General features: G+C 34.3%; 1 protein-coding gene across 3 annotated transcripts in view; it reads right to left on the bottom strand.

Annotated features, from left to right (window-relative positions):
• FBXW7 (F-box and WD repeat domain containing 7) overlaps window positions 1–21,651 on the bottom strand; it is a gene marked incomplete at its 5' end in the record, with an annotated part of 92,095 nt that overhangs the window by 7,087 nt on the left and 63,357 nt on the right. For all 3 annotated transcript variants that reach the window (XM_079698696.1, XM_079698698.1, XM_079698697.1), the window contains 6 exons: window positions 277–458; window positions 1,709–1,822; window positions 2,771–2,907; window positions 4,915–5,038; window positions 10,443–10,577; window positions 19,337–19,478. In XM_079698696.1, coding sequence (XP_079554822.1) covers window positions 277–458; window positions 1,709–1,822; window positions 2,771–2,907; window positions 4,915–5,038; window positions 10,443–10,577; window positions 19,337–19,478 — 834 coding nt within the window. The remainder of the gene's footprint in view (window positions 1–276; window positions 459–1,708; window positions 1,823–2,770; window positions 2,908–4,914; window positions 5,039–10,442; window positions 10,578–19,336; window positions 19,479–21,651) is intronic.

Raw genomic sequence — 21,651 nt, 5'->3', positions numbered from 1 at the left:
GATCAGAGAACAGGGTTTCAAGGTGGAAGCCAACAGCACATCAAATGAGGACGGACATTTAAAGGCAACACCCGACTGCCTGATTCTAAGGCAACACACTGCTGCTTTCCTAGCAGAGAAATATCTGCAGTTGAATGATGAGTCTAATTTAGGAGCGTATTATCACTATCTCTCTGTTAGACATAGTAAGTACTGTACAACGGAACTCTATACAAAAGGCCCCAAGTTCACAAGTAACAGAGGAAGAATTCCCAACCCCTACAGGGTTTCTCCTACCTTTTTTCATGGAGATGCATACAACGTACAGTGGAAGTATGCCCATATAAGGTGTGTATACATTCTCCCGTCTCCGCATTCCACACTTTGAGAGTCCGATCTGTAGATCCACTAATAATGATATTGTCTCTCATCTGTGATGACCATACTCCACCTGTGTGTCCCACTAATGTCCTCAGACACTGCAAAAACACTTAAGATGATTACTTTTGGGTAGAAAGAAAAACAATGTAAATAACATTTCAGCAGTTCATTAAAATCTGAAGTAAAGTTATTTACTCAGTTGGAATGTTTGGCATATTAGAAAATAATTTTTCACATCAATATAACATGATCCCATCACTGTGTATTTCTTTGTTTACTCAGCAGCACTGCATATTATACACACACACACAGTCGAGGAACAAGTATGTAGACAGTAAACCTTTCTCACTAAAGTATGACAACTCCGGCCTGGCCTCTTTGATAAAATAATACTAAAATTGCAACTTGGTTTCTTCCATGGGAATGGATTCAGTGAAAGAATGCCAACAGAGTTGGGTGTGGCTACATTCCACATTTCATCTGAATCTGCCCCAAGGCAGTAGTTAGGGTACTTCTAGGCAAGGTACTTCTAGACAAGTAAAGACAGACACTAAAACCCTGAAATAAATCCAAAACTAATATTACACTATGGAAATACGAAGCAGTTTTAAAAAAACTTTTACATCTGACTTGGAATATTTAGAAGATTCTTGCCCAAGAATCAACACGTTATAAGACATTTTAAAAGACAGATTTCCCCCTCCCCACACACTTTCTTCTATTCTTTTTTAGGTGGTCAATTACCTAATTCAAGAAAATATTTTCCATTGGACAGGTAAAAATAAGTATTCAGTAGAGAACCATTAAAGTATAATATTGTATGAAGTGAAACTGACTGCCTGGACTGCTTTGTTTCCTTCAAACTCTTATTTAAATAACTAGCCTGCTTAACTTCTATCTTACAGGGTTTGAGATAAATCAAAATTAACATGATGTATTTAACTTTTAAACTATAGGTAGGTTATCAACAAAGTTTACAAGGAAAAAATATATCCCTCAGTCATATTTTTGAAAAAGATTAAAAAGGAAGGAGATATAACTTTGATGGTTAATAAAAGTAGGAAAAATTAACCCCAAAAAAAGAAAAAAAAAGCACATCTGTAAAATCTTAAAATAGCTAAGTCACAAAGATAGACAAACTATTTAAATGAAGAAGAAACTAATGACATCCCTATCAGGAGAAACATCATTTTCATGCCAAGAAAAAAGCTGAATTAGAAGCTCTGATATTTGCTATCAAAATAAGCTAGACTCAAAAATGAATCCTTGTTTTCCTTTCACTGGTTGATCCTTGTAAAGGTAGGTACCAAATGGTGACTTTACGAAGTGTAGAGAGAAGTACACTTACTTTGCCTGTGACTGCTGACCAAACTTTTAAAGTGTTGTCATCAGAACCACTAACTATTCGGTTACCACAAAACTGTAAGCATGTGATCACATGATCATCATGTCCTTTCAGCACCTACAACATAGATGTACAGATCAGAAGTATGTTACTACATTATGTTTTTTAAAATACTGGTGAAAAGAAAAATGAGGCCATAAATAGCAACAGTAATCCATAGTCTATTTCCAGAGTAAAAATTTGTATAAAATATGAAGCATCCTTCCTGGCAGATGAATTAAGTATTAAACATTTTATTGTTTCCATATTCTATTATTTATACTTGAGACATCAACTATTAAAATTTTACTCAGTCAAGACCTCATAAATATGGTTCAAACACAAACGTATTTTATAATCATCTATTTTATCCGCTCAAACCAAAAGAATATGCACTTAAGTTGTGCAATTTTGACACACAAAAACAAAAGCACCTACTAAGTAGAAAGACAGTAATCAACTTTTTCAACTTAAAACAAAAAAGCCTGTCATAATGTATACATTTTAATACAAAATGTCTCCCCAAATTGCTTTTTTCCAGTTGAAAAAAATATAGCTAAGGATTTCAAGTATTTTTGCCATTCTTTATATAATTGAAATGTTATAAGGCAGAAAATCAGAATTATGCTTAAATTTATAAAATTAAAACACACAAAAGCCATCAAAAAACCCCCCAAACGTGGGTACTCCTCAGAAAATCATGCTTAGTCAGAGAGGGAGCAAATTCTTAGGCAGTATGTATATGACACAAAATTCAACAGGATATTCAGAAATTTTCATTTACATGCAATAGATAGAACAACACATAAGTCAATTCATCTTTTATTCAAGTACAATTAGTTGTCAGACTAGAGATATTAGCACAGAGGAATACTGTCAGTTACATTTTCAGTTATTTTAAAATATATTGTTTTCTTTCTACAGGACATGGGTTGTCAAATTATACTGCTTGTCAGATATGAAAGCGTACACTACGTACTAACACTGATTAATGGTTTCTGTTACACCATGCAAGAGTTCAGTTACCTTAGGAGACTTGAGTTCTCCTCGCCTCCAGTTAGTATCAATTCTGTGCTGCCTGATGTATGCACTTTTCCATGGACTGTGTATGAAACCTGGTTTTATTACTTTTCTTCTCTTGATGTGCAATGGTTCATCAATACCTAAGGTTTAGAAAATTTAGAGTATAATTGCCTTCACCAATAATACAAATTACACATTTTATAATGCATCTCATTTTCTCCTATGCTGAAAACCACTGAAATGCAGAACACTAATTTCTAACACTGTTATTACGAGACACTAATGTAAATTTGCAATCTGTATGGCATGTTTTCTACTGACTATTTCACTTCTCTCAGAATAATTCTATGAAATGTTGGTGAGGATGTGGAGAAATTGGAACCCTTGTGCAATGCTTGTGGGACTATAAAATAATGTAGCTGCTACGGAAAACAGTATGGAGGTTACTCAAAATAAATTAACCATAAAATTACCATATGATTCAGCAATTCCACTTCTGAACATACACCCAAAAGAACTGAAAGCAGGGACTTGAACAGGTATTTGTACATCCATGTTCGTAGCAGCATTATTTATAACAGCCAAGAGGTGGAAGCAACCGAAGTGTCCATTGATGGATAAATGGAGAAAAAAGTGTGGTATATACATACAATGGAATGTTTAGTCTTAAAAAAGGAGGGAATTCTGATACATTTGGATGAACCTTAAAGACATTATGCTAAGTGAAATAAGACAGTCACAAAAAGACAAATACTGTATGATTCCACTTATGTGAGGTCCCTAGAGTCATCAAATTTATAGAGACAGAAAACAAAATGGTGGTTGCCAGTGCTGCAGGGAAGAGGAATAGGGAGTTACTGTTAAATGGGTATGGAGTTGCAGCTGGGGAAGATGATAAAGTTCTGGAGATGGATGGTGGTGATGGTTCCATAGCAAAGTCAGCATACTTAATGCCGCTGAACTATACACTTAAAAATAGTGAAAGTGATAAATTCTATTTTATGTATAAATTATCACAATTTAAAAAAGTCATTAAAATAATGATTCTATGAGAAGGTATGGCAGGGATAATTAATCCCACTTTATATATATCTGAGAAGAGAAGGTTTCACTGAGTAGTCCAAGCCACAGACAGGGCAGAGGCAGGATTAGAAACTAAGTATCCTGGATCTTTCTTTACCTCTCAGCTTTACTAAAGAGAACCTATAGCGCATCTGTCTTACACTCTATGATTCTTTCTTAAAAATTTTGCTTGTCGGGGCTTCCCTGGTGGCGCAGTGGTTTGAGAGCCCGCCTGCCGATGCAGGGGACGCGGGTTCATGCCCCGGTCCGGGAAGATCCCACATGCCACGGAGCGGCTGGGCCCATGAGCCATGGCCGCTAAGCCTGGGCGTCCAGAGCCTGTGCTCTGCAATGGAAGAGGCCCCAACAGTGAGAGGCCCGCGTACCGCAAAAAAAAAAAAAAAAAAAAAAAAAAAAAAAAAAAATTTTGCTTGTCGAAGGCAAATAATATTTTTGCATAATTTTTTCAAAAGTAATATTTTTCTAGATGCCTGCTGGAAAGAAAAAATGTCCTTTCTTAATATGGATGATACCTACTCCATTACTAGGAAAGGGGATTTTTTTTTTTTTTTTTAAACAGGTCTCAGAACACAGGCTCCATAGTGGGAAGAAAATGGGACTTTATTACTACAGTCCCAGGATTTAAGAATATCTAGCACATAAGAGGTGCTCAAGAAATATTTGTGGAAGAAATGAATAGACTACAAATATTTGAGTATTTAATTGCTAGTTTAATTTGGGGGTTCTCTTTAAATTGTCCTCATCTTGACTTTCTCATTGTTTATTAATTCTACTGGAGACTGGGAAGCAAATGAGATATATTCACTATTAGTTACAGTACTCACTAAAGGGGTTAGTGGCAAGATTTGGCACATTTGAATGTGTGGAATAACATGTGGATTTTATACAAGTAGGTGAATGTAAATGAAGACGTAGTCTTGATTCTTTGATAGGCTGCCAAAGTTCTCTTTTTTAGTTTATCCACCACTTTATTCTATGTGCACATAAAACTTATTATTATTTTTCAGAATCACTTTGCTTTTTCGAACTACAAAATATTTTCTCTATGTGATTTTGAACCTTACCCTCTTCTTTACATTTCTCTCTCCAGAGAAGGTTGTCTTCAGCCAAAATTCTCCAGTAGCGACACGTCTGAGCCGCTTGTAGCAGGTCTTTGGGTTCCAGGAATGAAAGCACATAAAGTGCAAGCTATGAAAAGAAAAAGCATAGTATACCATGTGTCTCTTTTTAACTATAAAAAATAAGTTAATTATTCCCTATAGTATAAAGTACTTATAGATAAATGTAATATAATTTTACATTCTAATTTCTAAAATTATGAAAGGCAGTACCTTCTAATATTCAATTTTAACAAATACATACCAGATTTAAAAACATCCTATTGGTTTTTATGAACTTCACCCCACTAACTCCTCACCTCTTCAAGGAATACTTATTAAACCTCCCTGCCTCTTCTCTTGCCTTTGCTCTGTGAACCTCATCTCAAGAATTCTATTTATTTATATATATTTTTACTTTATTAGTTGTTTAAATTTTGTCTTTTTCTGTCCTCACTACAATATAATTTCACTTAAGAAATGAGATTCCTGTATACTCTGTGTGGCATAATTTCAGAATCCTTCAGATAGTTAGATATAATTAATAGTTCTTTATTGTATCAAACTTTATATCACAGTGATGAACTTTTCAAACATTTAATCCTTTACTGAAAATGACAAAAGGGAACAATTATTAAACTGCTCCCTAGACCTATAAAAGTAATTGGGTTCTCATTCCTTTATATTGCTTATGGAGATTTTCTGGATGGGCCAGATAGAGTTGTATATTTGAGTTAAGTCTTTGATATATCACTGATTTAAAAATTTTGTTTCCAATACTGGCAAACCGTCAATTTTTTTTCCAGTGTGTAAAGTCAATTCAAATAAATAAAAGAAAAGGAAATAGAAGAAAAAGGAGAACGACAGCTTCCGACTATGCTCATTCAATTAGCCTCACAAATCACATAAAAATTTAAATTATGATATTAGGACAGAGTGATCTAAACAGAGCAGCAAAGTTTACTTTCACATGAACTGAGTGCCAAAGATTAAAACAAACTATCATTTAAGGGGCCTAGGGTCATATAGGGAGTAAAAGCACAATCTGAATTATTTTTTGATGGTAAACAGGAATTACATGAAATAAATTATGCTTTCCCAATGACTTTGTATCAATATATATACAGAGTTCATCATTAATCACATATTTATTGAGTATATTCTATATAGAAAGTACTTCAACCAGTCAGTATTCAACTTAATACTACTATTGATAAATGACAGTGAAAAATTTTGTGAAATAATTATTTTTGGTCTATCAGAGACGACCATTCAGTATTATATACAGAAACCGAGTCATTTAAAATGAAAAGGCATAACTATATTAAACAATCCATATATGCGTGTGTGTTCACACATACATACACATATACAAATATACACATACATACATAACTCAACAATATATTTTTTAAATGGATACCCCATAAACCAATTAATTTTGAAACTATCAATCAATCAAAGCCTAGACAAGTTTGCTTAGTGTCAGTCTTAACACCATACTATTAATCTTCTATGTGAAACTGATATTTAACATAGAAATTATCAGGCACAAAGTTATATTTGTGGAAAAGAGATGCTAGTTAATGCCCAAGATATTGAGAATGGTCATATGAAAAAGCCTACTCTTATTTTAGCTATCCAGCTGAAGCAGAAATCAGGTAATTTATAGAAACATTCAATGGATCCTAAATGCTAAGAAACAAATCCAGAGCAGGTTAGATTTATCCCCAAATCAACAGGTAAAATTTCCTTCATTACTGGTGATTAAGAGATCATCTAGTCCAGTGTCTGCATGCATTAAAAAGAAATGTAAAGAAACACTCAGGTGCTAAGGCAATTTGAAGTGCTAACTTCATAGGTAACTGGCACCCATTCCTTTAAAATAGCAAAGTCCCTAACTCAACCATAAACTTCAACTTATTAAATGTTTGTCCATGCCATCAAAACATCCCTGTATTACAGAAAATACACACAGCATGGGACTTCCCTCGTGGTCCAGTGGTTGAGAATCTGCCTTCCAATGCAGGGGACAAGGGTTCGATCCCTGGTTGGGGAACTAAAATCCCACATGCTGTGGGGCAACTAAGCCCACGCTCAGCAACTACTGAGCCCGTGCACTCTAGAGCCTGCATGCCACTACAGAGCCCGCACACCACTAGAGAGCCCGCAAGCAGCAACTACTGAGCCCGTGCACTCTGGAGCCCGCACATCACAACTAGAGAGAAGCCCACGTGCCACAACTAGAGCAGCCCGCATGCTGCAGTGAAGATCCCTCATGCCGCAACTAAGACCTGATGCAGCCAAATAATAATTTTTTTTTAAAAAAGAGAAAATATACATAGAAAAATATGAATAAGAAAATCAGAACCAGGAAAAATATAAATAGAAAAGGTTTAAACTAGAGGAAAAGTAGAACACAAATATACTGGCAACAGTATTTTACATGGTTTTTTAATTAGGCTGCCAAGCAAAAAGAAAACAGCAATTAGTTATACCAGTTCCTCAAAAGAAACAAGGTTTTGTCATGTAGGGTTCCTTATAGGGGACAGAGAGTGGCCATTGTCCCAAACTATATCTCTACAATACCACAGAGGGGGTTACAGGTTTCTTGGAGCCAAATCAAATGCTCTAGCTAATGCAGTTTTCTATTAATTTGTATTAAAGGTAAACTCTAGATTAGTAATTCTTCCTAAGGACTACTTCCACACAAGAAAAGCTCTTAAATCGAAAATTTATTTCAGATGATTATCTTTTCTTCGGCCAAACTTGTCATTTCAATGAGAGTTGCTGTTTTTTGTTTTTCAGTATAACTTATATTGGGTTGGCCAAAAAGTTCATTCGGTTAGTGAATACATTGTTCAGTAAAATTCCTGGTGAAAATGAAAAAATGTGTCTTTTATTTTTACTTAAAACCGAAAAAACTTTTTGGCCAACCCAATATAAAAGACCACCATATTATATTTAAAAAGTAGCTAATACTTCCCCAGAATTGCTATATTTCAGTGGATTGAAATAGTGAAAGAAAAAGAAAAGAAGAGAATAAAGAAAATGTTGGCCAATCCTACGTTAAGAATTTAGGTTTTGTTCTAGATCATCTACTATATCACTATGCTTTCCTTGGCGTTTACTTACAAAATAAGGATAGTGCTCTTTATCACAAGTCTCCCATGTGAGACTAGTGAGATTTCTGTCAAGGTTTTTGAGATTAATAAGTAAATGTTGGTAAAGAGCTTTGAGATCTGTTGAAAGGAATTATAAGAAAATTACTATAAGTCCATTTCCTGACACAAAGGTAATACTGTTTTAAATAATGATAGTACTTAGTCTCCAATAAGATGTTAAGTTTCCTTAAGGACTTAAATCTATACCATTATTTCTCTACATATAAAATAAAGCATTTTGAGCTTCCCTGGTGGCGCAGTGATTGGGGGTCCGCCTGCCGATGCAGGGGACACGGGTTCGTGCCCCGGTCCGGGAAGATCCCACATGCCGCGGAGCGGCTGGGCCCGTGAGCCATGGCCGCTGAACCTGCGCGTCCGGAGCCTGTGCTCCGCAACGGGAGAGGCCACAGCAGTGAGAGGCCCGCGTACCGCAAGAAAAAAAAGAAAAAAAAAAAAAAGCATTTTTCAAATTTTCTAGCAGTTAAAACTATATTCAATATCCTTTGATAAACCATAATGGAAAAGCATATGAAAAAGAATGTATATGTATGTATAACTGAGTCACTTTGCTGTATAGTAGTAATTAACACAACACTGTAATTCAACTATACTTCAATAAAAAACAAATTAAAAAGGAGGGGGACAGGTGCCATGCTAAGTCAGGCTCACTCATTCTATCTAGCAAAGCTTCTTTCCCCTCAGGCAATCTTCAAAGGAACACTTAATTCAAGAAAATCTTTACTGCCCTGGTTATGGATAATTTGTGCTTAAATTTTAGATTTTTAAGAATACTTTTATATTCTTCTGATTTCAAATCACGTTTTTTTGTGTTACGAAGCTACTATGGAAATCCAAATAAAGAAAAAATGAAACAAAATAAAAACCTCACAATCTTTAGACATAAGAGGACAAACTAGACTGAGAAAAAGGCTATATTTTAACAAAAATACTACCTTCTAAAATATGAAGGGTATCAAGGAAAACTATGAAAAATATATCAAAGGTGAATAAATTCAGTTTCAGTCAAATACTTATAAAAGTGCTTCCTATTATTACCACCCTTCTGGAAGCAAAGAGAGAGAGCTTATGCCACTTTCATAAGCGAAATCTATCCAAAGGGGTCAGTTTTAGAATGAGCCAGCAAGAATAAAGATTTTTTTTTTCTGGGACAATGTCATTTTAAAAATCACTCTAAAGAAGCAACATCTCAGGAAAAAGATATTTTTTTCCACTTTGCTTTTTCCTGTAGTTATGCTTAATTTTATCCATTAACTATGATGAAATCATTTTATTAATATCCATTGTGAAATTAGTATTGGGACTATCTTTAATGCCCTTAGGATATTTAGCATGAGAATCTGAAAAAAAAAATCAACTTCCTTTCTCTTCAAGTTTGAAGTTTCAGGACCATTTGCATTTATATTTATATTAACATAAATGGTATTTTATATTGTCTTCTTAGCTGATCTATGATTAGTGGCATATACAAAAATGTGAAAATATAAATCATGGTAACATTGATTATTTAATGTTATCTTATTTCTGTTTGCTGACAAAAATGAAACTATGAAGGTTACAACATCAAAAAAGAACTACATCTAAACTATGCTTCATTTACATAGTCGAGAATGCACATGTGGTCGTAATCAATCTATGATAAAAAATCAAAGATGTTTTATTTTATATAAAGATATTAAAACAAATGGGCATAAATAATTCTAGAAGAAATACTATAAGAATGTAACTGGTATGGGAAATCTATGATTGTGTGTGTGTGTGTGTGATGCAGCAGGAAGGGGAATGATTTACAGAAGACAACGTACATGTGAAATTCCATATACTTCAAAATAATTACATAATGTAAGTCACTGAGAACTACTATCCAATAGAATCATGAAACTATTAGTCTTGAAGGGACTTAGGATAAACAAAAAACAAAAGAAAAAAAATACTGCTGTTTTAATAAAATCAGAATTTAAAAAAATCTACTACTATAGATGAACATACCAAGACAACTAAAGGTTGGACTTCAAATAACCTAGGAAGAAATCTTGGTAAAGAAACAGTCAAATTAACGAAACTCAATAGCTTAGTCTCATACATGACTTATTCCAGTGATGGAAAGAAGGCACTTAGTCTGTAAGTATAATTTAATCTGAAAATTATATTAAGTCACAGCACCTTATCATTTACAGCCCCCTTTAATACTAATTAAGAGTGTTAAACTGACAATACTGAATACCATAATTAGCATGACAATGTCTATAGATGGTAGCTGTTGATTTATATTTTCAAATAGCACTAATGAAGAATATAATTGATAATCCTTACCTCTTTAGGGAGCAAGGAAATGAAGTCTCGCTGAAACTGGGGTTCTATCACTTGCATCATATGTTTTACTTGTGTTGGTTCACAACTATCAATAAGTTCATCTAAAGCAAGCAATTTCTCTGGTCCACTCCAGCTCTATCAAAGAGGAATTAGAAATTTTTATCTATTATTTTAATAAATGTCTCAAATTATAAACTCATAAAGGAAAATCCACATCTACACACAACATAAAAAGTGGCTGCTTACAGTAGAAGGCACTGAAGTGACAATCATTTAGTCTCATTAAGTTTATTAGCTACCTTTATTTTGTAAAAGCTTTTTTTAGGTTTGATAGACAGAAAAATATTTTTGCATTGTATTATTATAATTGTTGTATGTTCGTCCATTACCACCAAGATACTGGCTGAGAAACCAAAATTTTATTCAGAAACATCGGTTTGGGCCACTAAGTAAATGAATTTTGACAGATGATTTTCCTTTCTTCCCTTTCTTTCTAGTGGGCACCATAAAAGTTGATGGTTTTAGTAAGGCACTCATCTGAGACTGGCAGCATCAACTAGAGAAAAATTAATAACTGGATAGACTGCACATCTGACAAGTGTCTTCTACAAATTAAAAGGGCTTTGATTTGCTATGTGAAAATAATTTCAAATAAAAAACAGCAAACAACAGAAAATGGTAGCTGACTTAATAGTAAAATTAGAATATGAACAAAGGCTAAAAGAGGGTAAGAAATAAAGTATATGGTATGGAAAAACAAAAACAATTATATCTCAAAAATATGAGCTCCTTTAAACCATACTAACGAGGTGGTTTTAATTTTTTTTCCCCAGTGTGTGGAACACCTGCACAGAAATGCCATGATTCTTAAAAGGAGAAACTAAAAAGCTACATGAATCATTTCAAATGTTAGGACCTCCCCTCACAAAAATCAGTAAAACATTTAAATAACCTTGAAACACTTAGGTGAAAAAACATCCTTGAGCAAGCTGATATAGTACCTTTGTAAATTATTATGTCCACTTTGGAAGTGGGAGAAGAGAGAACAATAGGTGAGGTTTGGAGCTAGAAAGAGCTGGATTTTGACATTCCATTTCTTGCTCAAACTAGGAACCTGGATTTTGTAACATGTGAAATAGATAATAGTTGAAAACTGAGATACGCTGAGGATACTGGAAGCCTTATTCAGAATATCAATACTTTTTAAAGTATTTCTTAAAATATTTATCAGAATCTAAAATGAAATCTCATCTCTTCTTTCCTATCATAAAGTGTAGACTACCCTAATACTAGCAAACATTTCAGTAGTACTTCCACAGTACTACTATATATGTGTATCTCACTTAATCATCATAAAAACCCTGGAGAATATCCCCATTTTACCACCAAATATGAGGAAACAGAGGCTCTAATAAGCTGTGTCCTTTCCTTTTACTTTGACACATACATATACCCAGAACATTTTCCTTGAGTACTCACTGTGTATCCTTTTTGGTTAGGGTGAGGATTTATACATAGAAATTAAAAATACTCATATACATGTATATGCACACACATGACCAATTAAAAGCAGTTAATTTGAAGTTTATTTCACTCCATTTCCCTCACATAGCTTCAAATCCTGGTTCAAAACTTACTACCTCTTTGACAAAACTCATGCTGATCAATCGCCACTCATCCCTGACAGTACCAATACTATAAACTCTGAGTTATTGATTTATATTCCTCACAGGATTTGAGGTGGGTTTTTATAATATGCTGTTCCTCTCCATCTACATTATAAGAATTCATGGATACCAGTATAAAAACATGCCCATTCTGGGTGATGGATAACTATGCTGACTTGATTAAAATGCAGCTTTAATTAAGACACTTGATAGAATAATTTTAATGTAAACTTTTTAATCTCCTTTGCATATATGAATGCCAGCTTTACAGATATTTTTGGAAATATTTGGAAATATTTATGGTTAAATAAAGATATGTGATCTTCTATGGTAAAAAGACAGTGAAACATCTTTTAACATATTACTATTTATATTACTAATTATAATTTATATTCTATATAATTTAATATATTACTATTCTATATAAATTACTATTATGAATATTTCTAATTAAAGGTTAATATACAAGTTTCATGTTTTGTTTTTTTTCAGTTAACATATTATTACTGTGTTTAAAAAAGGAAGGAATAGAAAAACAGTATCAATACATGGTATATAACTGCTAACAGATGAAAAAATATCCTTTCAAGGATTTTAGGGGCTGGAGTATAGAATGAAAAAAGCCAGAACAGAAGATAAATAATTCAGATCTTGGGTAAATGTTAGAAACTGTGTCAGAAACTTCTATATATTTAAGGCAAAGTCCATGATGAAAATTATGCCCATATAGCAAAATGCTTCTAAGACTTTAAACAATATTTTTATTTTGTTTTAAGATAATATTTAATGAGTTAAATAAAATTTAAATTATATTTCAATTTGAATTATACATATATCCAGCAGATGTTACTTTGTGACATTTTACTGAAAAGTATACAACTGACAAAGATTAGTAACAAGCTGTAATCTACAAAGTAAATGAGACTGTTTTCACTGACCATACATATTCGACAGTCCAATTACTTTAAGTCACATCTCTTAGATGGTTCCAGCAAAGGTCTGGACCACGTAGTCCCTAGCTTTTCTCTCTCCAGCCTGGATTTCTTTCCTGAACTACAGACCTGTTTATAAAATTGTTTATTCAACATGTATTCTTGGGTATGTAATAGAAACTATATCTATGACCTTTCTCTTCAAATATGCATGTCCACAATCTTCCCTATTTCAGTAAGATGTAACTCTTATTATATTAGTTTGTTCAGGCCCAAAGCACTGGAGTCATCCCCAACTCTCTTACTTTCACCATCAGATAGTTCTGATCCATCAGCGAATTCTAAGGCCTTAAAATTCAAAATATACCCAGAATCTGACTATTACTACATTGGTCTAAGCTACTATTGTCTCTCACCTGGGTTATTCTTATAACCTCTTACCCAGTCTCCCAGCTTTCCACCTCTGCCCTCCTAGTTCTGTTCTCCACAAAGCAGTCAGAGTGACCGTGCTAAAAGTCACTCACTCACTCTTCTGCTTGAAGCCCTCCAGTGGCTTCCCACTTCACTCCAAGTAAAAACCAAAGTCTTCAGGTTGGCCTACAGGTTCTAATTTCCTATTCCTTTCCCTCCTTCACTCTACTTTAGCCATAGATACTCTTTCTGTGCCTCAAACACACCCAGCATGCTCTGCTTGAGAGCCTTTTCACTTGCTGATCCCTGGACTATTCTTTCCCTAGACACCCACATGCTTTACCTCCCTACCTCCTTCTCTGAGACCTTCTCTGTGCAATTTTCTAAAACTGCAAACCAGTTTGAAATCCCCCAACCCCCTCCCTTTCCTGACTAGAGTTAAGTTCTCCAAAAAAGGGTTTTTGTCTGTTTTGTTAATTACTGTATCCCAGATCCAAATTAGGGCCTAGCACCTGACAGATACTCAGTAAATATTTGTTGAATAAATGAATGAATCCCCAAAGAGTCAGGAAATACTGCACCAATGCTATCTTAAAACTCTTTCTTGAGAAAGTTTCTATTCTATGTACCTGATGGTATCACTCGGACTTGCTTGCTTAGTCTGGTTCCAAGACTGGTTCCCAGTTTTGATACATACATGGTTTAACAGCAAGGGAAGGATGTATTAACTTGAAAACCTTGCAGTTAATGACTATATTAAAATAAAATAATATTTTATTATTATTGGTGTGGATTGTTGAACCCACAACAATCTTTAATGAGGACTAGAGGAAAGAATACCGAATTGGGGATCAGGAAATACAACTTTTGGAGAAGATAACTACCACTAATTAGGTTATAATTTACCTCTGCAGGCTTTAGTTTCTTTATCTGAAACAGTGTTGGAAATTCTGATAATAATTATTTTATTTCTGCTCTGAAAAGTACTTCTTCTGGAAAAGAAAAAAGTACTTTCCTTTGGTCTTTCATGGTAAAGTTACTGGGAACACACTGAAAGGGATAGGAAAAACATTCCAAAATCAGAATCAAGATAAACAAAATTTAATTTGTGGACAAAATTTCCAATGCAAACTTGAAAATTCCCCATGGAAGCTGTATTTGATTTCAGGTAATCAGAGAATACCTGAAGGTAGTAGAGAAGAGTAGAAGGAGCACTGAACTGTAATCAGGGGCCTAGGTTTCACCAGTAAACTCACTGTGGAACTGCAGGGAAGCCCCTTAATTAGTCTGCGTCTCAGAGACCTCACCTGTATAATGAGGGGCTTGGCCAGACCAGGGGTTCCCAAGTGCTGCTTGAGTGGTCCAAGAATCATGGAGTCCTCCAGCCCACCATCAAAGAGTCTGATTCAGTGGTCATGGTGGGGCTGAGGGCAGTTTATGCTTTAAATAACCAACTCATCCCGTATTGATGCGGGTGATTCACAAACCAGCAGTGGTTATTAGTCTGGATGATCCCTGGTGGTATCTCATTCAGATATATATATATTTTATGACTTTAGGCAGTCTAGCACCTGAATTTCATGTGGTAAAGAACTCACTTCTCTAGTACCGCCAGAAGATGGTTACTTAGTCTGTCTGAACAGTTCCAGGAGTGGAGACTTACTAGCTCCCATTCTACTCTGGGTCAGTTCGAATTGTTAAGTTCAACTTATACCAAAATCTGACTCAAAGAATATGATCCAGGTTTTGTTTGCTGAAGAAACCAAGAATCAGTCTGATTCTACTTTTATACAAAAGTCTTTTAAATGTTAGACAGAAACAACATTTTTCCCTTAGTCTTCTCTGGCTAAATACATGACTTTCTTTAACTCTTCCCCAGGGCTTCTTGATCATACTGTTTCAAATACAATGGCAAAGTATTACTGAATTCATTTTCATTTGGCACTTTGCTGTTTTAACATGTCGTTGGCTAGCAAATAAAAGAGATCCAAATAAGTTAGAAAACATGTACAATTTCTAAGTGTTACCATAAAACTTGATTAAGTCCTTCAAAGGAATAGTTTTTACTCCACTTTTAATTTCAAATCACAGAAGTATTTTCTACTTTATCATTCAAAAAATATTATGGAGTATATAACAGGCATTTTCAAAATACATTCATAGTTTTAATACAATACAAATATGCTTTGATTAAAATAATGCTAATAATGTTAATCTGATGACATTTGCAGGAAGCTAGTGTTAATAGCTTCTTTTAACACCTGAGAAAACTGAGGTTCACAAAGGCTATTTCTTGACCAAGAGAGGAAACTAACATTTATTGAGTTTCCACTGTATTTCCAAGAACAGCTTTAAGCACATTTACATGTTTTCTCCCTTTCGACAACTTTTTAGCATTATATCTATTTTACAGAGGATGAGAACACAGGCAAAAGCAGTTACATAATATCAATGAAATTACCCAGTTATTAAGAGGGAAAGCCAGAATTTGTACTAAGAGCTTTTTCTTCTAAGTCAAAGTGCTTCTCATTACATCAGGATACCTCTGAATATCAATTTCAACATCAGAGAATGTTAATGTTATTGGTGTCTTTACCTAGTCTACTATTTGCAAGTGAAAAACTATATATTAACACTCAAATGACATAAACAAAATAAAAAAGCGACCAATCCTCTTCCCCCAAATTAACAATCTGAAAGCATCAACCTGGGGCTGCCAAAAAAAAGCAGAATCAAGGGCAAATGAAAATTCAAACACTACAAAGTTTTTTTTTTTTTAGTTTTGTTTTTAATTGGCACTTCTATTTTAGAGTGGCATTCTGTTTCAACTTCTCTTTTCCTAAAATGGGGTATCATTTGTTCTCATTCAATTTATAAATTGAGTACAGAGTACTTTGTCAGAATAGATGGAGCTGGACCAAAACAATGCTGTGTCACCATCTTAGGAGCAATAGCAGAACAGTAAGGGGACAAGCTTGAGGCCTTGGGTGTGTCAAGGCAGAAATGGTACGCAAAGGATTAAGGTCTTGATCTACCCATCTAGCTGACCTTCTGTTTCTAGTAAACTTCTTTGCTACAGAATATTTATGTGAAAAAAATATATATAGTACTGTACCTGCAGGGATAATTCTATATGTTATTCCTATTAACTGAGAACAAGTTTTCCACTTCTCCTATGAAAAGTGATCAAATGGGCCTTTTTATAGGACAAAAGCTAGCCTAATATAGTTTACTGAATATCATTAATTCTAAAAAAAACCAAGTTTTTAAAATTACAATTAACATTTCTGAATTTGGGATGCATCTAATAATCTATGGTATCTCAGATTTGACGACATACAGTACGTGGTAACAGGAGGATGTTTCATTAAGAAACCCATGAGTGAGCTAATAAACAAGCCAACATTGTACAAAGGACTCCCTAAGACACCCTCACTGCAAAAGAGAGCACAAATGCCCCCTACTATATATCAGTATTTGAGATAATTCTCTTAAAACTGGTAAAAAAAAAAACCCTAAATGGCTAGCAAAGAATATTCTGGGCCTCTGAAACATTGAAAAAAAAATAGGTCTATACCACATACAAAATAAATCTCAGTCTAGACTACATTCTGATAAGAAATAAAGCTTTGCATATAAAATAAACATTTTGGAGGCTGTCTACAATGATGATAAAACTATTACTAATAGTGTAATTTTCCATCATGTTGGTACTTTCCTATAAAAATGATATGAAATCAGCCTCTGCATACTCTCAAGCGCTGTGCTGCTTACACTACATGTGCGTGTAAGCATGACAATCCACACCCATATTCCTGTCTCCTTGGCTTAATCAGAGATGATACAAGTCTTTAAAGCATTTGTTTTAGGATTTGTAAGTGTCTGAGTTCTATTTTCAGCTCTAATTGGCGGGATACATCTCTTTTTAAAAGGATGTGACAGGGGCTTCCCTGGTGGCGCAGTGGTTAGAGTCCACCTGCCGATGCAGGGGACACGGGTTCGTGCCCCGGTCAGGGAAGATCCCACATGCTGTGGAGCGGCTGGGCCCGTGAGCCATGGCCACTGAGCCTGCATGTCCAGGGCCTGTGCTCCGCGTCGGGAGAAGGCACAGCAGTGAGAGGCCCGCGTACCGCAAAAAAAAAAAAAAAAAGGTTGTGACAAATAATTTAGAATTCTGAGGGCATGGGTAGGAAAAAATTAAAAAATCATGAACCTAAGATAAAAGAACTCAGATGAGGGGAGGGAATGATCCTTAAGGAAAGGTAAGTTTAATTAACAAATGACTGTGAAAACAAAACACAAAATCTTTGTAACTGTAGTGGTTCATAACATTATTGTAACAGTGAAGTATAACTTTTATGCCTCTAAGCCATAGATTCTCAACCTCAGCAATTGATACTTTGGGCTGGATAACTTTGTGTTGGGGGAGGCTGTCTCTTACACTGGCTCCACCCATCAGATGCCAGCAGTGTCCTACCCCCGACCCAGGCAGTTGTAAGAACTAAAAATGTTTCAACCAAGGGAAAATCTGCCCCCTGTCGAGAAGTGCTGCTCTAACCTTTCAGTTATCAACCGAAAAAAGAAGTTATCCTAGTTTCTCTGAAATCACCTGAAGGGTAGAAAACAATTTTTAAAATCCATTTTAAATAAACATTGCGTCAAGTGAGTTTTCCAGCTCCAGAAGAAAAAAACTGGGACATTTACTTAGTTATTGCCCAGGTATTTAACATATTGGGATTTATATAAATGGACACCATAAAAATCTGAAATATCAAATAAAATCTATAAAGTATCTTCTTTTTCAACCATTATTCCTCTATGCATTCATAAAATACCATCAATCAAGTAGCCAGAGGTAGGGAAATATATTCATTTTACATTAGTACAGTGGCTAGTATCAGAGATACCTTCACTTTACATACTTTATATTATTTACTATTTACAAGGAATAATTAACCAAGTGTTTAACTGATGCCAACTACTTTGCTAAATACTTGACTTCTATGTTTCTCACTAGAAGAAGAGATAAATGAATTTAATATCACTATCATGAGTTATAAAATTCATAAGATTCAAGGTTTGGTTGTAGCCGAACTTCCCGGTAAAATTCCCAAAACTTTAAATGATAGTAAAATATAGTAATCAGAATTTTGAGCACAATAAGCCACACACAAGCATGGCACTGATGGAAAGAAGCTGCATCAACTCTTGGAGGCTACGGGAGTGACAGTGATGGATAAGTTACCACTAGTGACTAATAAGCAGAGTTCTTCCAATGCTTAACTTCCAAACAGTGCAGTTTAGAAAACACGTACATTCAGTAATACCAGAAACCCAAACATAAAGGAGAAAAAGAAAGGTCTTATCATCTAAAAAGCAATAAACAATGCAAATGCACACTTACACAAAACAAGCACTGGACCCTCTTGATTAATATACCTAAAAATTAAAGTGAGTTCCCTTATTTTTAATAGCATTTTTTAATTGAGATATACTTCACAAACATAAAATTCACCATTTAAGTGTACACTTCAATAGTTCCCAGCACACCCATCTTGCTGTGCAACCATCACCACTATCCAATTCCAGAAAACTTCCATCACCCCCAAAAGAAGCCCCATACCTATCGGCAGTTAGTCCCAACCTGCCCTCCCAACATCACCTAGCAATCACTAATCTCCTTTCTGTCTCTATGGATTTTCCTGTTCTGGATATTTCATATAATCATACATTATGTGGCCTTTTGTGTCTGGCTTCTTTTACTTAGCATAAGGTTTTCAAGGTTCATCCATGGTGTAGCATGTTCCTTTTCATGGCTGAACAATCCCTTATTTTTTGCAGCAAATAAGTGAAGCATTTCAAGTACTGTGTTTAGACATGTCACCTGAAACATTTTCAGCCACTCCTGGAGGCCTGTAGGTGGTTGGACAGATGTAATTCGGCGTCGTTGTTGCCCTTGGCCATTGGCTGCTCTCAGGTCTCCAAAAGTTGTCGGTGTTGCTGAACATGGTACGAGGCCAGCGGTACTACAAGAAAGTAGAAGAGTGGAGGCAAAGACAGATATTTATTAAGAATAATGGGCTCTAGTTTAATAAGAATGGGACGACATGGCATATTTCAAACATCAATCAAACTATTATTTTTATTTGCTTGTTTCCAGAGAGCAAGGATGCACAAAACCTATTCTGCTATTGTAGAGTAAGTTTCCTCCCTCCTATATAACCACCTGTTTTTATCCCGGCACAGCTAATCGCAACCAAATGACAGAATCTCTATGGCAAAACTGTCAGTTGTTGGTAACATACAAATAATGTTAAAATATTTCCTTAGAAGATTCAGGTTCCACTTGCCTATGACTGGTTTTCAGCATCATAATTAAACAAAAGTTTAAATTTCTTTCATAAAAAGGCATGTAAGATTATTAATGCTTTAAAAAAAATCATATGTAGAAGTAGTCTGTTAAATGTTTTAGACATTTCGCTAGTCACATTATTCCTTAAGTTTGCCCCAGATTCCTTCTAAGTTATTTATAATATTTGTCTATTCTTCTCTAATTTCTATTGCTATGATTAAGCTTAGTCTAAATAATATTTGACAGGAATAAGCCTTGATTAGAAATGTGTTTACTCAAACAGGTAGGTAGTGAGAACTTATTTTATTATATGCAAAATTAAATACTGTAAAATGAGATCATTTTGGCTAAATACTTTTAGCCAATAATTAAAATTTTGAGACAGTTAAAAAAAAAAACACCACAAACCTGAAATTCAATTAATTCTGCCACTCGTAAAATAACAGATGATCTATCTCTAAAATTGTTCAACTCTCCTAAAAATGCCTAATAGCAGAAAAAGTAGTTAGAACTATGTTATTAGTATATTAAATTTTACTTTCTAATTTCAATGCCTAATTAAATTAGTTAAACTCGAGGTAAATACTGAACATCTCTATCTTAGAGACACGTGGAAAAAAAAGGAGCAGAAAGATTCAGTTAACAAAACCGCGTTTGTAAAATAATCTTCATTTTATTGAGCTATGACAGTAAAGTGTTTTAAATCCAAAGAACATATAAATTATATCCTAACAGTTAACTATCAAGCTCTGAAAAATTACTAATGAAACAACTCCAATTCTTTTCTATCCAGCGTATCTCATTATTTTGCTTAAAAACGCATCTCAGTCACCAGATTATACAGAAAAATCTTCATATCTACCACCTTTAAATCTTTTAGCATTATACATCTAAGATGGTCTCTAACATTCAACAACTAAATCTATTTTTCTTTTATCAAATTTCAAAGGTAAGCTCTATTTTCTTCTCTGAAATGAAATAGGATGTGATTATAACTTAAATTTTCTAACAAAAATGATGAAAAATCATAGTTTCATCTTATTATTAGAAAATCTTTCAACAAAATTAAAGAACATCAAAAATACACTGATCAAGTCTCCAAAAAGACACAGCAATCAATATGCTGTCTGGTTTGCTTTAGTAAGACTGTGTGTTAAAAGGCTAAAAATAAAACTTTCACCTTTGCAGGTACTTTCTCAATAAAAAAGTCGGCAACTAAAGAAAAATTTTACTAAAATGTGTTCTGTGGTAAAAATTCAGCAGTCATTTATAAACTGCCTTAAAAACAACTGAACCATTTAATACTTCTGCCCTGGCATTAGCCATATTAATTGAAGACCAAAATTATACGGTTGACTGAAATCTATATATTAAAAAAAACAGCACATTTTAAACATTAAACTCAACTTTCTCATCCAAGAAACAGTTTATCAAGATTAGAGGAAAAAAAACAAAAATGAAGTGAATAGTTTCACTTGTCTACCACTCCACACCCTCTGGCGGAAGTGCCAAAACACAGTGAAATTGTCAAAAGGCAAAGCCTACATAAGAGGGAGGAAGGGAACAGTTAACATGGGAAAATCACACAAAAAGCATTTCCTGAGTAACCAAGAAATAGCCTTGTTTTTCTCTTTTGTATCACTTTTGTATATAAAACTACTCTAATTATTATGATTTCTAAGTTTCACCAAAGAGCATCTGAAAGAAGTATATTCCACAACTGAATGAAGTAAAAGTATAAACTGGTTCCCTGGAAAAAAGAGATGCAATCTGTAACAATGTTCAATCACATAAACTTATGTCTGAGCAATGTTAATTTTATTGTATCTTAAAGAGTAAAAATAAAT

Source organism: Hyperoodon ampullatus (genome assembly GCF_949752795.1).
Source record: "Hyperoodon ampullatus genome assembly, chromosome: 1".
Taxonomy (NCBI): domain Eukaryota; kingdom Metazoa; phylum Chordata; class Mammalia; order Artiodactyla; family Ziphiidae; genus Hyperoodon; species Hyperoodon ampullatus.
The sequence above is the reverse complement of the archived record's forward strand: the minus strand, read 5'-3'. Positions and strand labels throughout refer to the sequence as shown.